Here is a 19714-nt window from a genome sequence, read left to right as displayed (position 1 = left end):
AGGCCAGTAACTGCAAGGTTGCTGGGTTGAATCCCTGAGCTGACTTGGTGAAAAATCTGTCAATGTACCCTAGTTGCTCTGGATAAGTGTCTGCTAAACAACTAAAATGTTGACTTGAGATGTTACAAAATATCATATACTCTTATTATCAATGTGCTTAAACTCTGCATTTACAACCCGCCGTCTTAATATATTTCTTTGTTGAGCTAATGCTATTTGTTTTCTACACCTGTTGTTCAACTCAGTGTATAATAGCAATTCAATCTCTAAATAAATGGACAGATATGATTGGCATTTGACAGAAGAAATCAGCTGCTCAATCAGGATGCTCGTTAATAATGTATCCCTCATTTTAAACTACCGTATGTGTATCACTGTGTGTGTATCACTAGGTGGATGGAAATACTATACGTGTTGCAATGAGGAAATGGCCGTGGATTCGTTTAGTGGGTAAAAGCATTTGAAAGAAAAAATTATATGTTCTGAGGAATGGCATTGTGGTAATGCGTTCTAATACAATACATCCTGCTGCAATGCAAACAATAGATACACCTTACCTCAATCCAGGACTCTATTCAGTCTGTAAAGCTGAAATATTAGACTCTTCAGCTTTAAAGGCAACGTTCCTGTTAAGAGCCCTAGTTGATTTTATATTGAATATTATTTCTTACACGTCTGTACTATATAAACATTTTTTTTATTGCTGTTTAGAAAGTATAAGGACAAAAGGCAAAACAGGCTGAAAAAAACAAAAGGACAGTGATATTCAGATTTTGCCCATTTACCTTAGTGACAGTGCAGTTGCTTTCAGACCACAGTGGCATCAGCAGTAGAGCTGCCCTGCTGGGGGAGCCAGCTTCCTGCTGACACATTGTTGGGTCACGGACAGTACAGATATGGTATCGCACATCCACTCCCCTTACAGTCCACACCTACCCTCACATAGCCTCAATACAGGCCCGGGTTGCTGCTCTCCTTCTGGTCAGGTACAGTAGAGGAGCTGTTCTTGTTCTCATGTGGGCCCAGACAGTGAGCCCCCTCCTCCCTGCCAGGGAGGAGAAGTAATCCACGGGCTGGTTGGGCTGTTGTCTAGCTGGATGAATTCATTAAGGGAAGCAGAGTCCCACCCAGCTGCCATCTCTCCCTAATCTCTAGCCCTGCAGCCAGACATGGATCAATGGCAGGAATACATCCCAGAGCAGCATTTAGCTGAAGACCTTGGAAGCAGGGGTGCATTTAAGACTTCACTGTGCACATCTCAACCCTGGTCGTGAGCACATTTTCAAAGTGAGACGTTGAAATAGCTGTGGTCAGGATGTGGCGGGGTGATTTGTTTATCTCACTAGAGAATGTGTTGTGTTACTCGTGTTGTGTGCAAGAAGCGCCTCAAGTCAAAACGCTCAGCCATCTGACTGCAATATCCATAATTCTAATCCATGTATCAAGTAAATTACTGATTAGCCTATTCAAATTATTCAAATAGTAGCAATTACAGGTCTATGCAAGACACAGAGATCCATGGACTTCAATGGAGGGATCTCATCACACCCACCAGTAAAGATGAGATTAAGAGAAGCCATTTAGTGCCATCTAGTGGTTATAACATGTACAACCGTGGCACTGATGACTGGGCCAGGTTGATGACTTTGTGGCCGTGGTAACTAGCGAGGACCGTAAATGTGACCAAAGAGGACAATGGGTGACTGTTGATGACAGATGCAGAGAAATAGTGAACACAGAGAAAGCTTTATAGAAGACAAATTATATATACATTGTCATTTCAGATAATGTAGATACTGGGCTATTTAGGTCTGTATAAAACACAGGAGGTTGCTGAGGGGAGAATGGCTTATAATAATGGCTGGAACGGAGCAAATGGAATGACATCAAACACCTGGAAACCATGTGCTTGATGTATTTGATACAATTCCACCTATTCCACTCCTGTTACTAACACGAGCCCGCTCTCCCCAATTAAGGTGCCACCACCCTCCTGTGGTATAAAATTAAAGCAGCTAACTGTTCTTAAAGAGAAACTGACCCTTAAAAAACTTCTCATTTCGAGAACAGCCTATGTGGCTTTGAGTACGAGTCAGAAACATGTATTCTACTGTCAATATTGACTATAAAGTTTAAATAGGGTAATTTTGGTCATAAAGTCAATGCGCTGGTCGTGACTGCATCACAATCTAAATTAAGGTTGGGTTTGTTTCAATCCTGCCTACATGCCCACAGCTGGCAGGACACAAGTAATCATCAATTCGGAGTGCAGCTGCATAAGACCCGATCCTAATACTTGTGGTAAATTTGGGTTGACTTATGGGACTAGTTAGGGACCATCGGAAAAATACACAATGTAGCCTGGGACAATATGTTAAAATTCCAATAGCTCCAAATTACAATGACTATAAAACCTCAAACCAACTATAGATTTTAGAAATCCAAGTGTACAAAATTAACATATTGTCTCATTTACATTGTGTAATTTATCGGCATCACTAACTAGCCCCGGCGATAGGCTATCCAATGTTTTTACCTTTATTTAACTAGGCAAGTCAGTTAAGATGACGGCCTTGGAACAGTGGGTTAACTACCCTGTTCAGGGGCAGAACAACATATTTTTACTTTGTCAGCTCAGGGACTCGATCTTGCAACCTTTCGGTTACTAGTCCAACACTCTAACCACTAGGCTACCTGACGCTCCACTTTGCCACAGTTGGTTGCACACCAGCCGGCTGAAGCTAATTGGCTAACTGTTCCCAACTGTGAACACACACACACACAACACCCACATAAAACCACACCCCAAAACCAACTCGCGTTTGAATTCCGTCATAGTCACTAGCATTTCTTAATGAACCAAATCTAAAACAAGACTAAATCAAGAAGTGCAGTCGCCCTTTAACAGTCTGCATAACCCCCCAGCTAGCACTTTTTTTTTTCTTATTGTGGCATGGCTTCAGTGAGATTCAAACCTATGATCTTCTGCTCTTTATCCATGGAATTAGTTCACCAATTAGTCCACTAGGATGGTGGTACCATGCCATGCTTTTTTACAAAGCAGTTCATTTTAGTCTATTCAAACAGACCCCCAATTAGTGGGCACAGCCAACACACATAACAAGATAGAGTTTTGTTAATGCTGAGAACAGAATGTATGTTTTTTAAAATAACATTCTTAGAACTTTTTCTTAATGTTCTGAGAACACGACTAAATAGGACCACAAGGAAACCTGCAGAAAACGTTATGCTGAAGTACTTGAATTCCCACAGAAGAACGTCGTTTCTTAACATTCTCTAAACAATTTGAGAACATGACTAAATTGAACCATGAGGAAACCTGCAGAAAGCATTATGCTGAAGTACTGACATTCGCACAGAATTTTGTTTCTTAACATTCTCTGAACGTTCTGAGAACATTATTTTAAATAGAACCACGATAAAACCTAATGGAAAGGTGGTTGCAAAATAAACGTATGGCAACCACACAATCACCAAGCTCTAAGAAATACTGTATATGGTTCTCAGAACATTATGTGCTAGCTGGGCCATTCGTATCAGACATGTGTGTTCCCAGTGTTTCACCTACTACAGTGCAATTAACAGGTTATCTATAGCAATATAAATGTAATGCAGTATTCATACCCCTAGACTTAGTCCACATTTTTGTAACAGCCTGAATTCAAAATGGACTACATAGATGTTTTTTCTCCCTCAGTCATTATGGGGTATTGTGTTGAGATGGGTAAGTGAAAACATGTTTTTAGAAATGTTTGCTAATGTATTGAAAATTAAATACAGAAATATCCCACCCGAGTCAATAGATGTAGAAACACCTTTGGCAGCGATTACAGCGGTGAGTCCCAATTAACTTATTTTTTATTCAGTACATAGGAATTTTAACGACATATGTTACTTTAATGTGCATTACGTCATCATGCACCGAATTTGATGAAAGTCAATTTGATGAAAACATGGGAAAATGCCGACATGGTTTTCATGCAGATTTGAGAATAGTCATTTGACAATCTGTTGCCAATTGGATGGAAACCTAGCTACTGTGTGTTTATTTACCTTGTGGCTTGCTCTCAATACATAATTATACAACTGAAATCATACAGTGCATGTAGACATTGATTTTGTTTCCTTTCTAAAACATTGCAGTCCATGACATCATTACTGTTTAAATGCACTGTTCTTTATGTTAAAAAGAAATATTGTGTGAAATGCATTGTGAACATGTCTTGCTTGTCACTTGTATCAAAGTAAGTATCACCTTGTTTTATTATATTGTACTGGTGAAACCTGTCTGTACAAATTGCTGCATGATTACAGTACCATTTCCAAAATTAAGCAACAAAACAGTACATGATGTAAGTCATGGTTCTTTACGTCAAAATTTAACAATTTCAGGTGCTGCACATGCTTTACCTGAATCTTGGAGAAAGAAAAAAAAAGACTATAAAACATTCATTTCAATGTACAACAATTCAGATTTTGATCAATAAAAATCACAATAGTATACTGTATTTCTATCTTAAGACTGTGGTTTGAATCTCAAATCAGTCAAATATCTCTTCTGCTGGTCTTGTGATAACAAAAAGGGAGCAGCCTACCGTTTATTGACTCAAATGCAATCAATACATTTCCAATAAATGTACAGTGCAGGCTGGTAAAGCATGTTGTGGTGCATGCTCTCCCTACAGCGGTCAATGTCCAGCTTAAACAACATGCAACCACTTTGAATTCTCCTCGGCTACTCATACCTCTAAAATAGAAAATAAACTCTTTTTTTTGTGTTTTATTTTATTTTAAATATACAGGAATTCCTTGAGATTTGATAAAAACAGCTTCGCTTACCCAGGAGATGATCAAGGCCAGAGGACCACTGTAGCCTACCAGAGGAGGCTGGTGGGAGGAGCTATAGGAGGACGGGCTCATTGTAACGGCTGGAATGGAATCATTGGAACGGTATCAAACTTATGGAAACCACATGTTCACCCCCCGTTTCATTTAATCCATTCCAGCCATTACAAAATGAGCCCTTCCTCCTATAGCTCTTCCCACCAGCCTCCTCTAGAGTCGACATACTACATTTCCCATCATGCCTTGTCTTGTCTGATAGCAGTGATCCCCTTCTACTGACAAATTACCAGGTTCAGCTTAACTATGCCGATACTGCACATTGATGGCTATACCACACTGGTCATTCTACTCTCGAGGTGTGAACACACACTGTCAAATATCAGCTCTCGCTCTACGGTTTCAACCGTTGGCTACAGTAAATGTTCATTCCCATAGAGAGTAGTAAAGTGAGCTGATACACAATGCAAACATGATCCACATTGTATACAGTATATTAGCGGAAGTTTGGACTCGACACATGAGTCCCTGTGGTGTTTGTGATTCGTCACCACACCTGGGCTAATATACAGGGCCAACCAATGGGCTCGCAATAGAGCCCTCAGTCACATCAATTCTACAGTAGATTCACTTTTTTCCAACGCCAGATTTCTCAACACCTATGGTCACGTATGACACAATGTCGTCATGTATTTTTCATCATAACACCCATTTAATATTTTTGTGAAAAACACAAGTCATTACAAAAGATTGATTACCACAGTTTTCGCCAAGAGAATGGATTCTAGAAGGTGATAAGTGGTTTCAGTTTGCTTATGCCTGGAGGTGTTCTCGGTGTCTCCTTTCCATGGCATGGGAGGGAAGGAGGGATGCGTGGGTGGTTGGTTCTCCAGAGGGATATTCGCTGTGATTAAAGGTGCTTCTGTATGTATGGGGCCCTTGGAGACCCCTTCCCCCTCAGAGGGTGATCCTGGCACAGTGGTGTTTGAGTTTGCAGGGCAACACTCCCCGGTTGAGCTGGTAGAACTCCACTAGCTGGATCAGATCAGTGAAGCGCGTGTGACCGTCATCTAAGCTGTAGAACAATTCCCCCTCTTCATCCACCTGACACACAAAACACAAACTTGAACAAGATGTTGTCTAAAAGAGAAGAGAATATACCAAGACAAAAGGTTACTCACCGGTAAGATCTGAAAGTGTTTGATTCTCTGTGTGTGACACAGTGACAGTACAAATGTATTAGGGTTGCTTTGGCTGTCCCTTAGAAGAAATACTCTGAAAAGAAAGACAAGTCTCTCAGTTTTGTCAGGAACACATTTTTACCATTTTTTTTTTTACACATTTCTGTCTGGGAAAAAAAAGTTAATTACTCTACAATAAAATCCATATGTAAACTCTTTAGCTTCCAGTGTCAAAAAACACATAGAAAAGTGCCTGATGCTGCTCACCCATCAATCAAACCCTGTTGAGTGATTAAGCGGTGTGCCTCGTCTCTGGACAGTTTGCTGTGGAACCAAGGCTGGGCCATATGGAGAACTGCAAAACACACAGGACAACCATGGTGATGTTCATTAGGCACCAAACGGAATAAAACATACAGAAACAGTGAGTGACTAGCTGAACTTGTCCAATAAGAAACGCTCGTTTCAGTTGTCCGTTGCAAAATAATACATTTGGTGAGTGCTTATATTTGTCCTATTTCATACACGTACAAGTGTGTATTAATATGGAAATGTTTTTGGGGATATGCCAACTCTCCTTGAGACACCTTTGTAGAGCGGGGTCAGGGGCAGGCTCTGCCAGTATCTACGGCAACCCTGGAGCAATCAGGGTTAAGCGCCTTGCTCAAGGGCACAGACAGATTTTTCACCTTGTCGACTCGGGGATACTAGTGACCATTCGGATAGCAGACAAACGCTCTAACCGCTAGGCTACCTGCCGCCAAAATCGTATTGCTAAGGTGTGCACTAATGAATACGACCCATGTGTCAAAGGGAGGGAGAGGACACGACACTGGTGGCTGAGTCATGAAGCACAGTGTATCTGGTCAGGAGAGTCATGTGGTTGTATCGATGGAAGTTGCTGCTTGGATGTTGAAAGTGGCCTTCTACTAACCTATGTTAGACATGGGACTCTGAGAGGTGGACGGGCTTCCATGGGAGCTCAGACGGTGGCAGCTTTTCCTCTAAAGGGAAAGATGAAGAGCATTTCAAGTGTCACATGTTAGGACTATTTTCACATGGCTGCACCATCATTTCATACCTTATACTCGCTAAGTAGAGAGAAATGACGTCAGAGAGAGAACCAATGGCCTACCCTCCATGAGAGCCCCTCCTCCACGGCTACGGACAGCGCCTCCGATGGGTTCTCGATCACCCGGCTCTTGTGTCCTGAGAAGTCCATGGCCACCAAGGAGTTCTCGGAGATACTTCTCTGGAAATATACATCGTGTTTGAGGTAGTATACATTATTATGAGTATACAGTGTAACAGGGTTTAAACGTTTGAAAAAAGGATAGAGATAGTGAGTGAAAAGTTATAGGAGAAGCACATTCATGTTTTCGTGTGTGGTATTGTGCTGCCATCTAGTGTGGAGGAGTTTGACAGTGTAATTTCTAAATGATTCCGAGCAGAATGTGCGCCAGTGACTGGGGATTAGACGGGATGTGAATAGAATGACACATAGAATTGATTATGGTCCCTTAAGCTGTCATAGTCACTGGTTCTAAATAAATCACACACAAAAGAAAATACTTATCAGGATTAGTGAGAAGCCTTTAAAATTGCCATGGTTTGCCCCTCTATCAGCCCTAACCTCGGGATCCTTAAGGGCAGTCGTCACAAAGTGACTACTGTTTACTCTAAGGATAGAAACATTCCAATCCTTCTAAGACTCTCCGCCCCGGTCTGGGTCTATTCAGGCGATGCAAAGATCATTCTGGGGCTCCCTGGCATCATTGTGCAAACAAACTGATTGCTCCTTTCCTTGGACTGGTTTTATTGTGATTTGATTCTTTGTCCGTAGTCGAACGGCACGTCGTGCTCTAGGCTGTAACAGCTGTATGTCAGGGTAAAGGAGATTCAGCAGCAACATGACTGTACCCTAACTTAATATCCTCCGCAAGCCTGTTCCCAGAAGGTTAGTCTAAGTGTTTCCCTAACGGTACCCTATTCCCTATATAGTGCACTACTTTTCACCAGGGACCATAGTGTATCCCATAGGGCCCTGGTCAAAAAGGTACACCATTTGAGATGCATCCTAGCCCCTCCCTGTGCAGCGCTGAGCTCAGGGTCCCAGCCCCATGCCTGGCCACTCTTTGCGTTCTTCTGACAGCAAAGCAGGGGTGATGAGTTGGTAAGTCTGAGAGCAGCTGATCTACGGTTATTTTTAGAGCAGACAGGCTGGAACATGTTCCAATGCCCAAAATAGAACAGGAGTTTACTCATACAGAATACTCGTATTTGAGGGGGGAATACACACATTTCAGAATATTCTGGAAAATCAATCCAGGATGAATACTGACTGTGTCCTGTGTCATGTGCTGTTAAACAGTGTGTCAGCACATTGTATCTACACATCACTTACCATAGGTGTTTTCTGTTTCTGGTGTGGTTGAATGAAGTTTTGGTACAGCTGCATCCCATACTGCAACACAAAACATGAGCACGTTTCAAAAAGGCAAGCCTTTAGATGTGTAGACACTAGACAAAGTTTGGATGTGATAAGGGGGTCACAGCGTGGTGACTACCTTAAAGAGGCGCATGGCAGTGACCCAGCAGGTTCTGGTTTGCTCGTCATCTGCACACAACAGCTTGAGGTCCCGTGGAGAGCCACGCTTAGTAGACTGGAGGATCATCATGAAGAGAAAGCATGAGTTTACCAAACATAACTTGGAACTGACTTGTCTTTATTTATCCCATCAGGGGCAATTAAGTTAGAATGACTTGAATAAGTTAACATGTTAAAACCTTTACAGAAAACATCAAATATAGGTTTATAGACAGAGAAAGTAATAAGTACCTTGACACAGAATCCATAGTCTGTAGGCGCTCCGTGTATCTTTCTCGCTGATAGTAACGTGTAGACGTCGCCGTCACTGAACTCGGCGATGAACTGGAGATGTCTTGGTTCCTGTGAATAGAAAACAAGAAATGTCTCAAATCTCCACATGCCTTTCAGTGTCCCCTTTACGGAACACCCCCCCACCCGACGATGCTCCATTGCAACGAGGGGTTGGTTCTTGCATTCCACTAAGTAGACAAGTTCCATTACAAATCTAACTATGTGAGGGATCAGGGTAGAAATGTGAACAATGCAGGGCTGCCCAGTTTGAAGACAGATGCTAAGCAAATAAAGACTACAATGTCATACTTCTTGGCCATTATGTACACACAGACGTACATCTGTGTGAGCTTAGTGGGCCGGTCAACGTAAGGAAAAGCTAGCAGTTAAGGCATGTGGTATAATGCCAGTCTGTAGTATGTTGGCCACTGTGACAATAGTAAAGAGGGAGTAGCTTGGCGTTTTTGTCTGCATCACAAATGGCACCCTACTCCCTTTACAGCAAACTACTTTTGTCAAGAGCCCTATGAGTCTAAGAGCACTGTACAGGGAATAGGGCGCCATTTGGGACAAAGATTCCCATCAACCTGGTCCATTGTGTTCACAGAATAAAAAGAGCTTGTTTTTGCTGCAGACTCGTTAAAATGGAGAGGTGGGAACCCTTCAACATAGTCAAGCAAATAATACTGCCCTATCCATTACACTGTAGGTGTGGCTAGTGTTTGACATAGGACCAAATATGTGACAAAGTGATAAGAGCTCTATTTATACAATAAGAACACTGTCAGGGAGCCAAGGCAAAAGAGATTTACCAAGCAGAGAAGCACAAAGTAAACCATTGTTCAAACTTGGTGGGACTGCGACTCTCACTTCTGTGGCACAGTGTAAAGAACGGGTAGCTATAGTTGTCTGTGTTTGTGTTGTCTGATTGACTGGCAATGTGTAGGGCCAAAACCAATTTACACATCATAAATCCCTTCATATCAAACTAAAAGAATGAAGTCAGATCTTACTTCTCTAATTGCGTCACCTATATTTGAGATAGCAAACCGAGGTCTTTTTGTGTTCTAGTGTCTTCTGTTTTTGGGAGAGGGAGAAGTGGTTGGCTTGGCACAGCGCTGTGCAGGTCTAAGCCTCACCTGTCAGCGGTGGGTGTTGAGGGCTCAGTCCCTGGCAGTGGCATGCCAGCTGAGCTAAGGGAAATCTAGCTCAACCAGTTACACAAAGCAGCCAGGAGACAAGAGCGAGCTAGTCCCCTACTGTACACCACACCACTCTGGCACATTGACACAGACTTATCAAATGATCCCACAGAGCAGCCAGTAAAAACAAGTTCAATTATCTCCTAAAATCTATTTGCTTTTGCAAAAACATACTTTTTGCTTTTTAACATACATCATTATTTTGGGAAGGAAATCTATTCCATTCATATTGTAATGAATTCATGTTATATTGAAATCTGGAAAACTTGACAGATACTTAGGAAACATTTATTGAATGCACACTAATTTATCAATGATATTGACTGACCTTTGATGTCCCCTTGTTGGAGAAGTAGAGACCAGACCTCCTCAAGACAAAGTAGAACTTCTTCCAAGACTTCCTGCCTTGTTCTTTGGCATGGAGGTGCCCATGGATTTCTGGACAAGTGCTCGAGTTGAGAAAAGTCTGTTGGACAGAAAACAGTCCGTAAATACTTTAGCAGCACCACTGAAGGGTTGTTTCCTGGACACAGATTAAGCCTGGTCTTGGACTTGCAAGCAAACTCACTGAAGAATCTCCTTTGAAAGGGCTTGTTAGTCCAGGACTTGGCTTAATCCGTGTCCAGGAAACTGGACTCAACTCTGTCCCTTTAAAGTGAAGATACTGTACATGTAGAATGTAGCTTGATGGATACCTGTATTAGCTGAGAATGGTTCATCATCCCGTTGGTTTCACTTGATATGGACACCATGTGATCTGGGAAAAAATCCTATCAACATGAAAACACCATCAGTTATAACACCATACATGCTCTTTATATCAACTAATACCTAGTGGTCCAGCAGAGTGCATCAAGATAACAGGCGGGATAAATGTTTACATGAGTACACCATTTTCTTTGCTAATATCACACCCTCATCTTACCAGCGGTTTATTGAAGAATTCATATTTGGCATAGTTCTTCCGGAAATATAACCGACTGTCTGTGTCCATGGCCCAGCCGGACAGCACCTCCATCACAGATTCATGGTCTTCTATGATTCTTTCTGGTGGATACAGGAGAAAGAAATGTCAAATGTAGAGACCACAAAAAGACAAAGAAATGGACAGAGGGGAAAGTGAGAAATCAAACATAACAATTGCGAAAATTGTACAAAATACAATAAACGTAAGTTCCTGACGATAGACATAAATAAGCGCATCAGATGTGCAGGACAACAGTATGTCGATGGCTGTAGATTCGTGATTAGCCTGTTAGCATGGAAATAACTGAATTAGCAGGGGCTAGTGTGACCATTACATTTAGAGCATGGAAGCTAACTCTCTCTTACAGCAATAACATACAAAAGCAAATCCAGGAAGCCCCCAACATCAGGACATGTACATAGTAAACTCGTACACATTGTACATTTAAGCAATAAGGCTTGAGGGGGTGTGGTATATGGCCAATATACCGCGGCTAAGGGCTATTCTCCTGGACACAGCCCTTAGCCGTGGTATGTTGGCCATATCACACAACCCTCCGAAGTGCCTTATTGCTATTATAAACTGGTTACCAACGTAATTAGAGCAGTTCAAATAAATGTTTTGTAGTACCTGTGGGATACGGTCTGTTATACCACAGATGTCAGCCAAATCAGCATTCAGGGCTCAAACCACCCAGTTTATAAATTAAAATACAGTATTTCAGAACGTGACCTACTGCTTGCATGTCAAAAACAGACAGAGGAACGTACGTTCGCAATCTCCCCCTACGTGCAAGCGTAGCTAATTGACATCTTTTCTGACTTAAACCAACCAATTAGAAAACATGAACATTAAAATACACATTTCTCCTCTGCTGAATTCCATTTGCACACTATAAACAAAATATGAGGAATGCAATACCTTGCAATGTCACCAAATATTCCAGTCTATAGACTATTCTCTAAAGGGAATTAGGGGAACTTGTTAAATAAAAAGGTAAAAAATAAATTAATAGACCCCATCGGCAAACATGCAGGTTACATGTAAGTACACTCAGTGACAAATGGTTACCTCATAGAAAGAAAAGAAAAACCTGGGCCTACTTGACCTCTGACCCATTAACCCCGTAGGGCCATCCTGAAAGCAATACTTTTGGGGAGGGAGCTTAAGACCTAGAATTAATCTAAAAGCTAACCTAGAGTCCCATCCTATACCCACACAGGTACTCTAATGAACTCATTATGAAACACCCTCTGTGTCTGCATAGTCTCTATGAGGCTCACTGGTGGTTTCCTAATTTGAACCAGCCCCAGACTTGACAGGCTTAACAGCCATCATTACAGTCATCCTGTTCGACTACAACCACCATAGGGGGGGGGGTCACTGTCCACAGGTCAAGGGTTCTGCTACTGTTGCTGGAGCCTGTGGCCCCAGCAGACTCTTCAGAATGACTTTCCTCTTCAGAGGGTTCTGACCTTTATCATCTAAAGGTCAGCTCTGACACGCTTGCACAACCAAGCGTGTCAGAGGGCACCCTCAGAATGTGGTGTGTTCCGATGGTCACCTACCAGTGGCACATCTTTCTGCATGTCCGGGATCTCCTCTTCAGTGGTCAGCGCTGATACCCACCCACTAGTCCTCTCGCCCATGTCTGGTATGTCATTCATGGATGAGGCCTCCGTCTCCTTACTCTGATCCTCACTGTCTCCTGTATCAGGTGTCTCCAAGGCAGCGGCAGGACTGTTGAAATCAGAGTGGGCTAGCATGACCTGATTGAGGATGGTTTGTTAAAACTGACTGAAGGCCCGTTTGCACTCTTCTGTCCAGTCTGCTGCTGTGAGATTTCCATGTATTTTTCACCTCTTCTTGCCTTTCCCATGGCATGGGGTCTTTGTCCCAGCACTTCAATCCAAGTTCTGGCAGAGGCCTTGTGGGAGATGGTAATACTCATATATGCCAAAAGGGGAAGTAAAGGCTGTGAACTTCTCGTCGTCTACATGTACCTCCACGTTGTAGTAGCCCAAGGTCAAATCCATAGTGGAAAAGGCATTGATACCCAGGTCCATTGCTTGGTGAGGCAGAGAGTGAGCATCGTGGATGGTGCGAGCATTAAGCCATCGGAAGACTGCACAGTCTCAGGTCACCGGACTTCTTCCAGAACACCACGAGTAGGAGGGCGTACTCACTGCGGGACTTCGACTATCCCTCGCTCCTCCATCTCATTCAAGGCCTGTCTGAGCTGGTCATAATGGTTAGGGGAGAGCCTAAGGTAAGGCAGACTGAGCGGCTTGTCGTCACCGATTCTGGACGTGATGTACATATCCAGTAGCCTTCCCACAATCTAGCTTGTGCCCTGAGAAGATGGACTCGTAGCGGTCTATAAGCTGAACTAGCTTGGCCTTATACTGTGGCGACAACGGAGTGGACTCAATGTCACCTAGCCCTAACTCCTGCAGCACCTCACTTGTTGCTCTGTGCAGCTTGATGTCACTGTCAATAGTCAAGCTATCTGCACTAGCACTGCCACAGTTGGGGTGGTCATCTATCTTGTCCACCTGCTGCCCCAGGGAGACAGCAGGCCCATCCAAGTAGTCAGTGTCAAAGTCCTCCAATGCCATACAGGGAAAAACCTCAGCTATCTTGGCATTGCGTCTCACTGTTACTGGCTTTGGTGAGGGATTGATAACTTTGAATGGGACCATCCATTGCTCCCAAATGTTGCTACTGTTCTCCGTACGATAAATGCTTTTCGGTCTTGAACGTGCACAAATGTACCTTATTTACATAAGAATTCAGACCTTTTGCTATTATACTCGAAATTGAGCTCAGGTGCCTCCTGCTTCCATCGATCATCCATCCAGATGTTTCTACAACTTGGAGTCCACCTGTGGTAAATTCAATTCATGGGACATGATTTGGAAAGGCACACACTTGTCTACAGTATCAGTCAAAAGCATTCTGCAGCGATATGCCATCCCATCTGGTTTGTGCTGAATGTGACTCGCATTTGTTTTTCAACAGGACAATGACCCAACACACCTCCAGGCTGTGTATGGGCTATTTGACCAACAAGGAGAGTGATGGAGTGCTGCGTCAGATGACCTAGCCTCCACAATCACCCAACCTCAACCCAGTTGAGATGGTTTGGGATGAGTTGGACCGCAAAGTGAAGGAAAAGCAGCCAACAAGTGCTCAGCATATGTGGGAACTCCTTCAAGACTGTTCGCAAAGCATTCCAGTTGAAGCTGGTTGAGAGAATGACAAGTGTGCAAAGCTGTCAAGGCAAAGGGTGGCTACTTTGAAGAATCTTGGTTACTACATGATTCCATGTGTGTTATTTCATAGTTTGTCTACAATGTAGAAAATAGTACAAAAACTCCCAAAAACCTTTAATGAGTAGGTGTGTCCAAACGTTTGTTTGACTGGTACTGTATATAAAATGTCCCATAGTTGACAGTGCATGTCAGAACAAAAACAAAGCCATGAGGTCAAAGGAATTCTCTGTAGAGCTCAGAGACAGGATTGTGTCAAGGCACAGATCTGGGGAAGGGTACAAAAACATTTTTGCAGCATTGAAGGTCCCCAAGAACACAGTGGCCTCCATCATTCTTAACATCGAAAGACTTGTAGCATCATACCCAAGAAGACTCAAGGCTGTAACGCTGCCAAAGGTGCTTCAACAAAGCACTAAGTAAAGGATCTGAATACCTATGTAAATGTCATATTTCCGGGGGGTTTTCTTGAGAAAAGTGCAAACATTTCTACAAACCTGTTTTTGCTTTGTCATTATGGTGTATTGTGTGTAGGTTGATGAGAAAAAAAATGATTCAATACATTATATAATAAGGCTGCAACGTAACAAAATGTGGAAAAGTCAAGGGGTCTGAATACTTTCCCGAATGCACTGTACCACACCCTCTTGGGCCTTAATTGCTTAAATATAATACAGTATTTCAGAATGTGACCTACCGCTTGCATGTCAATATCAGACTGGGAATAATTTATGTTTGCAATCTCCCCCCCATCTGCAAGCGTAGCCAATGGCATTACCTCTTATTGACATCTAACTTAAACCAACCTATTAGATACATAAAACATTAAAATACACATTTATGCAGTGGCAAGTGGAAACAATTAACCACGTTACACATACAGTACATTAGTGGTTATTTGTTCATAATCATAACCACAATAAACACATTTAGTGTCCAGGGCCCACATACAGTACAATCAGACCTGTGTCACAGCAGGACATGTGTTTTGCTACCTTTAAAAACGTTACACCGTGCAGATTGATTATTAACACTTTATCTAGAGATAAGTTATTTATTAATCTAAGGTGGGAGTTACAGTTTGAGTCCTGGCTCTGTGGGTGTTATTAGAAGTTCACAGCAAAGACAACAAACACATTATTGTCTGAATTTACCTTTTTTCCCCCTTGCCATGTTCAAATAACTCAAGCATAGAGTGGTAACTTTTTTTCTAATTTGGCACACCAAAAGAGGCCATGAGTAACTTCGTAAAAAAAAAAAAAAAAGGCACCTATTGTTATAAGCAGTCTTACTTAAACCCTCATATCCATCGCCTTGTTTGACCTAGAGACGTGGACATTTTTATGTAGGTGTGTCTTTCCTCATGCTGAACAAATTTGCCTCAAGGACCCATAAGGTAAATTGGGAGAGATTTTCCTCTATCTTAGACATTTTTGAAAACCTTTGAAAACGTATTCTCATGAACCATAAGTTCAAATAACGCCAATGTAGACCCACTGTACATCTCTTAAATTAGTTTGACAAAAGCTAAGGGATTGGTTAAGAGACAGCTGAGTTATTGATGAATCAAGAAATCTGATTTTACGTGTCCATTTAAAATCCATTGTAAATCCAATCCACAATGACCTATCAACTTGAATCGTTTTAGGGTTATCAAAGACATTACCATGATAAGATGATTTAAGTTTGGCATGGATAACTTTAAAAATAAGGAAACTAATAAGAATTCACTTTGACAAAATGGCCACTAATGCTTAAAATAAATCATACAAATTATTCTCAAGGACTAATTAAGCAATAATACGAGGCTATGTGTTATGGCATTTTTCGCCGAGTGACTTAGACCACATCACAGCCATGATAAAAATGTTATAACACATGGACTCGAGTGTATTATTGCTGTTATACAATGGGTTGCCAGGATTAAAAAGCAAGATTCTTTCTCAAACCACACATATTTCAACAGAGCGTGATGCTACATTCACTAACACTGGTTGTCAAGTGCAATTTTTGGGCTTCTCTGGTCATTAGTTCTATTCAAATTGACTGTCAAACTACCCAAGCGCTGGTTGATAGTTCCAGAAATTTGGCAGGTTGCTATGGCAAACAAAAATGGTTGCTTTGGAGGCTCTTCCCCCTTGCTAGCAAGCCAATTACACAGCTAACACAACACTTCAGTTAGAAAGACCGCAAACTAGCTGCTTTTCATTTGACCTGTTCCTCTATTGACATTTAATTTATATATATATATCCATAAAATGATGCAGATTCATAATTTCTACTGGCTGAGGAAAGCTGCCTGTATCTTGTCCCGACAACATTATTATGGGACACAGTGGAGATCTAATTTCAATATTTCAAATGTCGGAGAGAACGCCTAGATGCTTTTACAGTGGAGATCAAGTTTATAAGTTGCATGGCTGGGCAGATGAGACAGTGGATCTGTAAAAGTAGTAGTGCGTTGCTAGGTAACGACAAACAATGCAACTTTTTATGAATTTCCCCCTCCCCCTTTGCCCTCAGAACAGCCTCAACTCATTGGGGCAAGGACTCTATAGAAGGTGTCGAAAGCGTTCCACAGGGATGTTGGCCCATCTTGACTCCATTGCTTCCTACAGTTGTGTCAAATTGGCTGGATGTCATTTGGGTGGGACCATTCTTGATACACATGGGAAACTGTTGAGCATGAAAAACCCTGCAGCGTTGCAGTTCTTGACACACTCAAACGAGTGCGCCTGGCACCTATTAGCATATCCCGTTCAAAGGCACGTCAATCTTTTGTCTTGCCTATGCAACCTCAATGGCACACACACAATCGATGTCTCAATTGTCTCAAGGCTTAAAAATCCTTCTTTAACCTGTCTCCTCCCCTTCATCTACACTCATTGAAGTGGATTTAACAAGTGACATCAATAAGGGATCATGGCTTTCACCTGTCTTCAACTGGTCAGTCCGTCATGGAAAGGGCTCTTAATGTTTTGTACACTCAGTGTACAGCTGGTCTAGTATATCATGGGCATGAGACTAACAATGGGAATTCCAAACCACCCATTCTATAAAAAGTCAGATTCCCTCCATACTTTGATGCATTCAAAGGATGGCCGCACTATAACAGTAGATAAATATTAGCATGCGCTAAAATATGCACAAAAAATATAAGGTAAAAAAATGTCATGAATCATAAGTCCAAATGACACCAAAATGTTGAACGTAGGTCCATGGTTCATGCCTAAACTTTGTTTGGGAAAACTAAGGGATTGGTCAAAAATGTACATTTAAAAGCCCTGTAAATCCATTCCACAGCTGCCTATCAACTTGAAACGTATCATGGACGTCCCTAAAATGAACCACACTGAATTTAGTATCTCAAAAAACATAAAATACTTATTTGCATATGTAACACTAATGCTCAAAATCTGTTAATTAAAACATTGTGATTAGTATATAATTTGTTGCCCCATTATATGGTCTGAAAGTAGTGAAAAGGGGATATTTTATTTGGGAAAATTTGAAACCGGAAGTCCTGCCTCTTGCGCAGTCAGCGTATGTAATATATAAAAACTCAACACATCAAGTAATGCATTTAAAAATAATGACCTGCTGCATTCAAAGATGCAACCTACAGCACTAGACTTAACGTCACTTGTGTCATCCTTGTGGTATTGAGAGATAAACATGGTCGTGCTGATTGTACATAAAGGTAGATAGCAATCTCTCATGTAGGAACTTTGTTATCCAACGGATCATGTGCAATTTCGGTCATCCTGTGAACCCCGTTCATTGTTGCTCACAGCTATATTTATTATTTCAATTTATCATCGAACATTACGTTTGAACCTCAAATGCATATGAATCGTTCCAATGGAAAGCAGCGGTTTGGAGGCAGTCATCTGGAATGCTGCACAGCCATTTGAGGCTGAGTTATTCCCATAGTATAACCACAGCCGGGGCAAGGCGGGCTGCCGCATGGTCATCAGACCCAAATCCTCGTCAGGGTCTATTACAGCAATGTCTGTTTAGTATTGTTAGAGAAGGAAAAAAAAAGGTACCATTTCATCGCCACATAAGCACTGCATTAAGCGCTGAAAAGGCTTAGAGAATGAATAATGCAAAAATTGTACATCTAAGTCGAGTAGCACTTCATTACAAACTCGGTGAAAGCAGATGTGCTTCTGTTAGAGAAGTAGTTTGAAGTGCAAGCTTTATTTGGCTTGACCAAGATGAGTGAATCAGGCCAGAGATTGTTAGAGGTTCAAAGGGCTCTAAAAGGTCGAGAGGAACTAATTAGTATATCCCAAATGGCACCCTATTCCCTATATAGTGCACTACTTTTGACCAGAGCCCCATGTCCCCCGGTCATAAGTAGTGCACTGTAAAAGGGAATAGGGTGCCATTTATACAGGCACTGGAAATGCAATATTTTATGTCAGTATGATATAACATATCAAAAAAGATGCTGAGATGCCTTGCAATGGAGTCATATGTAAGGTTCTTTACAGGGTTGCAAAATACTGGTTACCAGGTTTTCCAGAAACCCAGGTTAGAATATGCCTGGATTTAGGAGTGAATAAGCAGGAAATCAAGGAATCCACCCACCGGGATTTCCAGAAAACATGTGAATTTTGGAACCCTAGTTCTTTATAGTTTTATGGCCTCTTTATAATGACAACAGCTCAATGTTTCATCAACAGGAAACCATTGACTATTGGAATAAAAGAGGTTATGTTTTAGCTGACAATCTTTTCACAAGTTTATTTTCCAAAGGGTAATTTCCATTTAGGGATTAATTTAGTCTTTTCTGCATACACCGAACAAAAAATATAAATGCAACAAAGATTTTACTGAGTTACAGTTCAAATAAGTAAATTGAAACAAAGGCCTAATCTATGGATTTCTGGGAATACAGATATGCATCTGCTGGTCACAGATACCTAAAAAAAAAATTGATAGGGGCGTGGATCAGAAAACCAGTCAGTATCTGGTGTATCCACCATTTGCCTCATGCAGCGCGACACATCTCCTTCATATTGACTTAAGGCTGTTGATTGTGGACTTTGGAAAGTTGCTGGATATTGCGGGAACTGGAACACGCTGTCGTACACGATGATCCAGAGCATCCCAAACGTCCTCAATGGATGACATGTCTGGTGAGTATGCAGGCCATGGAAGAACTGGGACATTTTCAGCTTCCAGGAATTATGTACAGATCCTTGCGACAGGGGGCTGTGCATTATCATGCTGAATGAGGTGATGGCAGCGGATGAATGGCACGACAATGGCCCTCAGGATCTCATCACAGTATCTCTGCTCATTCAAATTATCATCGATAAAATGCAATTGTGTTCGTT

At 41.8% G+C, this 19714-nt stretch overlaps 1 protein-coding gene across 5 annotated transcripts in view; it reads right to left on the bottom strand.

Annotated features, from left to right (window-relative positions):
- Window positions 1–3861: 3861 nt before the first annotated feature.
- LOC129816316 (growth factor receptor-bound protein 14-like) overlaps window positions 3862–19714 on the bottom strand; it is a 57025-nt gene continuing 41172 nt past the window's right edge. For all 5 annotated transcript variants that reach the window (XM_055870638.1, XM_055870637.1, XM_055870640.1 and 2 more), the window contains 11 exons: window positions 11053–11174; window positions 10823–10897; window positions 10456–10593; window positions 8884–8994; window positions 8612–8707; window positions 8449–8508; window positions 7180–7296; window positions 6979–7048; window positions 6312–6399; window positions 6045–6138; window positions 3862–5967 (listed from right to left, as the gene is read on the bottom strand). In XM_055870638.1, coding sequence (XP_055726613.1) covers window positions 5821–5967; window positions 6045–6138; window positions 6312–6399; window positions 6979–7048; window positions 7180–7296; window positions 8449–8508; window positions 8612–8707; window positions 8884–8994; window positions 10456–10593; window positions 10823–10897; window positions 11053–11174 — 1118 coding nt within the window. In that variant the 3' untranslated portion in view covers window positions 3862–5820. The remainder of the gene's footprint in view (window positions 5968–6044; window positions 6139–6311; window positions 6400–6978; window positions 7049–7179; window positions 7297–8448; window positions 8509–8611; window positions 8708–8883; window positions 8995–10455; window positions 10594–10822; window positions 10898–11052; window positions 11175–19714) is intronic.

The sequence above is a fragment of the Salvelinus fontinalis genome, chromosome 19, assembly GCF_029448725.1.
Source record: "Salvelinus fontinalis isolate EN_2023a chromosome 19, ASM2944872v1, whole genome shotgun sequence".
Classification (NCBI taxonomy): domain Eukaryota; kingdom Metazoa; phylum Chordata; class Actinopteri; order Salmoniformes; family Salmonidae; genus Salvelinus; species Salvelinus fontinalis.
This window is presented reverse-complemented; position numbering and strand designations above follow the sequence as displayed.